General features: G+C 44.0%; 1 protein-coding gene across 1 annotated transcript; it reads right to left on the reverse strand.

The window, feature by feature from the left end:
• Nucleotides 1-337: 337 nt before the first annotated feature.
• Nucleotides 338-1,273, reverse strand: LOC140918417 (olfactory receptor 51G2-like). The gene has a single exon (XM_073362809.2). The coding sequence runs from the start codon at nucleotides 1,271-1,273 to the stop codon at nucleotides 338-340; it is 936 nt and encodes a 311-aa protein (XP_073218910.1).
• Nucleotides 1,274-4,623: the final 3,350 nt, after the last annotated feature.

The raw sequence follows: 4,623 nt of genomic DNA on the forward strand, positions 1-4,623 counted from the left end.
ACAACCTTCCCAGCTTTCTTCATGGCTCCTGGGTGTTTAACCAGAGACGGGACAGGGACAGGCCAGGGGTAATGGGAAACAACCTCCACGTCCCTTCTCTTTACGGATTGTATCAACAGGAATTCTGAGGTTGGAGCAGCCATAGATACAGCTCATTATGGGCCAACGCCAGTCCCCTGGCTCTCCACAAACAAAAGACCTTTTTGGAACGTCTCTCTACAGAGTGGAGATCAGTAGCTCATGTCATCTCGGATGTAAGTGTTCAGGATGGAATAGGTGGCCCAGGCTTTTCATGGCCTATATCACCAGCACTGAAGTCAGGGGATGAATTGACCCTTCACTTGATGAACACCCTCATTATACGTGCACGGAGGTGTTTGCTTTTCAAGCTGTACACGATTGGGTTCATCAGGGGTGGGACCAGCAGGTAGACATAGCCCAGGAGAATCTGAAGGAAGGGAGGAGAGCTGTTCCCAAATCTGTGTATCACAGACAAGCCGATCTCTGGTATGTAGAAGAGCAGGACGGCGCAGAGATGGGAGACGCAGGTGTTCAGGGCCCTGAGGCACTCCATGTGAGATGCGACACTCAGCACAGTTTTGAGGATCATCACATAAGAGAGAAAGATGAGCAGCGAGTCCAGCCCCTCCGACAAGAGTTTAATAGACAAGCCATAGATGCTGTTGACTGTGATATCGGAACAAGCCAGCTTCATGACCTCCTGGTGCAGGCAGTAGGAATGGGAGAGGACATTGGCTCGACAGTACCGGAACCGTTTCAGGAGAAAGGGAAGTGGGATGTTAAGGGCCACCGATCTTAGCACAAAGAAAAGTCCCATCCTGGCTATTCTCAGTGGGGTTAAGATGGAAGCATATCTCAGTGGGTTACAGATCGCGATGAAGCGGTCAAAGGCCATCAACAAGAGCACAGAGGATTCAATGTATGAAAGTGAGTGGATGAAGAACAGCTGGGCAAAACAGGCATCAAGGCTGATCTCCCTGGAGTTAAATAATAATATCCCCAGTATCGTCGGTATGGTGGATATCGATAAGCCAAGGTCTGTGACAGCCAACATGGAAAGGAAAATGTACATGGGCTCATGGAGGCTTGGATCTGTTTTTATAATAAACAGAATGACTGAATTTCCTACAATGGAAATGACATACACTAAGCAGAAGGGGAAAGAGATCCAGAGATGCATGTCTTCCTGCCCAGGTAACCCAATGAGAAGGAACACTGCAGATTTGAATTTGGTGTCATTGACAGCTGACATAATGTACTGGGCTGGTCCAAGGAGTTTTGAGCTCTACTTCCTGAAAAGAAAAGGAACAGGAAACTACATGATATTAAGCGAGACATCACTCTGTTCTCAGTGCAAGTCTAGAGACTCCCAGGAGCTCAAGGAAGATCAGCAAAACCAAAGTCTTAGATTTACACCACCGGCATTGCCAGACTGGATAAGACCTGTAGTCCATCCAGCCCAGTATCCAGTGGCCAGTTGCAAATGCTGGAGAGGAAGGTGGAAGAAACCCTGAAATAGGCAGTTATGAGATAAACTGCTTCCAGGGAAAGCTTCCCCCTGACACCCACTAGTTAGATTTTGTGGTGTAAATCAGGAAGGAGCCCTTCCAAGACTTTTTAAAACAATCCTTGTTAGGATATAGATATTCATATATTTTAATGATAAAATATATTTATCATTTAGCTAGTAATAGAGGTACACAAGAAAGAACCTGTGTAAGGGCCTTCTCTCGCTGTGACAGTCTGAGGCCAAGGCCTTTGGCTAAGCAGCAGAGGCAGCCATAGGCTGGGAAGAGTACGGTCACATCCTCACATCCCAGACTAGTCAGTATGGGGCTGTTAGGAAGGGGATCTGATCTATCACCTCCAGAGAAAGGGAAGAGCCTAGAAGATGTAAAAGGAAATTTAGTTTGATAGTTCTGTTTGGTAAGAACTCACTTATCAATAGACACAGCTGGGAAACCCTTATGTCTTTATAGATGTCATTGTGAAATCCTCACTTCTGTATTGTTTTGTCATTAGAGTTCCCACTTTGCTGTTGTTTATTGGCATGGTCTCTGTCTGGTTCTGTGATTGTTTCCGTCTGCTGTATAATTAATTTTGCTGGGTGTAAACTAATTAAGGTGGTGGGATATAATTGGTTAGCTAATCATGTTACAATATGTTAGGATTGGTTAGGTAAATTTCAGTAGAATGATTGGTTAAGGTAGAGCTAAGAATATTACTATATAAATTAGGGGCAAACAGGAAGTAAGTTGGGATTCAAAAATAAGGAAAAAGGAACTTGGATTTAAGCTTGCTGGAAGTTCACCCCAATAAACATTGAATTGTTTGCACCTTTGGACTTCAGGTATTGTTGCTCTCTGTTCATGCGAGAAGGACCAGGGAAATGGGAGAGTGAAGGAATAAGATCTCCAACAATTCTCACTACTGTAATTGGATTTTCTGGTTAGCCATATAAACATCTGATCACTCTTTGAATACTGCTAGACTTTTGGCCCCCTGGATATCTTGTGGCTGGGTGTTCCACAGCCTACTTGAACACTGTGTGCCTTTGCAATTGTGACTTTCCCACAGACCCCTTTTCTGGTCCTCCATGACTTATTGTGGCCCATTGTACCATGATATGAGTCTAAACACGTGGCCAGTTCATGCTGAAAACGGTATTTGTATCTATGTGTCCTGGACTGAAGTTATTTATAAATGTGTTTCATTGCCTCATTATATATATAATTTTCTCCACTCCTGAGAGTTCAAACTATGCCATTGCCTCTTTGAGGTATAAGAGAGAAATTCTTATTGCCATTTTCTTAATTCAATAATATTGACTTCAACTGAGTCACTCCAGATCTACATGTGTAAATTCAATCAGAACTGGACTCTATTTACTTTCCCTTACCAGAACGCTCCTGGTGATATGCTCTGACCACCAAGGATCCCTCAAAGAGAAGCTGAAGTGTTTCCCTGGCCAATGTTGACTAAATCCAGAGAGTCTGGTCATCCTACAGGCTTCTTTTCTTAGTTACAGGACCTGCATCCTCTCCCCATGCAGGAGTATGTAGATATTTGGCAAATTACAAGCTAACACATAGAGTTACTTCAGCTAGAGGGGAGAGCATCCGAAATGGGTGAATAGTGCAAACACTAGGTTTCCAATAATATCCAGTTCAGTGTGCAAATTACTTGAGCAATGCTCCTGTAAGAGGTGAATGTAAGTGTTAGAAACAGCTTCTGGTCTGTTATGAAGAGGCAGAATCATACAGCTATTCACTGAAAACAATTTCATAGCATAAACCATTTGCAAACAGTGTGTGGAGTACTTCTGATATACTTTTGCAAGCAAAAGTCATTAAGCAGTAAAGTGACCACTGCTCCTTCGTGTAGACATTCCAGCAACTCTGCTGCTGGCTTTCAATATACATGTCATGAAAGTTTGGTTTGTAATGTTTGTATTACAATGAAAAGTTTGGGCATAACGTTTCCACATCTGTACTTTAGTACGCACATGTCAACCCTTTCTTTCCCCTCTGATCTTCTTTCAAATGCAGCATCTCTCTTGTGGATTTCTTTAGAACCTGAGAAGATCACAGTGTCTCAGCCCTCATTCAGTCTCTTGTCAGCAAACAAAAGTCTAGTAGCTCCCCTGTCCCTGGGTTAATAGCTGTCTGGGTCTCCTCAGGTTCTGTTCTGTCAGTCTGTAGCCTGTACCCAGAGTGGTAACAACCACTGGGATCAGTGTATGAAATATTCATTCCCTGAACTCTCACTCTCTAGTACATAGTAACCCCAGCACCTGTTATTCAGGCACCATGAGGGTTTGCAGGAAGTCGATTTCAAAGTCAAAAGCATGAGTATTCATGGAAATGGAACCTCATTTCACATGTGAAAGTAGTCTATTGCTCTCTCTCTCACTCTCTTTCTTTGACTGTCTCTGTCCTGTATTCATAAAATCCGTAGCCCCTGGGACCGGCACTGGGACAGACATGATACTGAGTTGCCATAACAAATGTGTGTGTTAAACCCAGTTGTTAGGATGTTAGCTGTATAACTACATTGGGTTAACTTTTGGGATGTTTATGTTATGGCTCTATGGCTGAAACCAGTATAGCTCATGTTAGTTTAGCAGCATGCTGCTGGAAAACAAGCAGGAAGAGAAGCAACAGCTCAAGAAAAGCCATCTCTCAGTGAGCACTTCAGGGAAGTTGAGAGACAACACGGGAGCTACAAGCTGGGAAGAGCCTATTTCTGGGCTGCAGCCACATCACAGAGCTTGTTTTGCCAGGGCTAGGAGACTTTTCAGAGGTGGGACAGCTATTGCTGAGAAGCTCTTCAGACTGACAGGCACATACAGCACTAGGGAAGTCTGAAGGCCCTCAATCCACCTGAGTCCCCATCAGAGTGAGTGGGTTTGTGGGTCAGAGATGTGTACAGACTGTTCTTTGAAAACCCTCTTATTTTCCCATGTTACACCTTATTTCTCCTGTTCAAATTAAACAGTGTTTTGGCTCAAGAAGGCTGCTGATCACTCATCTCACCACTACTCACAGACTCCTAGAGGGAAGAGTGACAGGTGCCGAAGCCCCTCACTGGCACCTATTGGGA

Source organism: Lepidochelys kempii, chromosome 1 (genome assembly GCF_965140285.1).
Source record: "Lepidochelys kempii isolate rLepKem1 chromosome 1, rLepKem1.hap1, whole genome shotgun sequence".
Taxonomy (NCBI): Eukaryota; Metazoa; Chordata; order Testudines; family Cheloniidae; genus Lepidochelys; species Lepidochelys kempii.

Coding starts and splice junctions, on each gene's coding strand:
- LOC140918417 (XM_073362809.2), bottom strand. CDS start 1,273: ATGTCAGCTGTCAATGACACCAAATTCAAATCTGCAGTGTTCCTTCTC.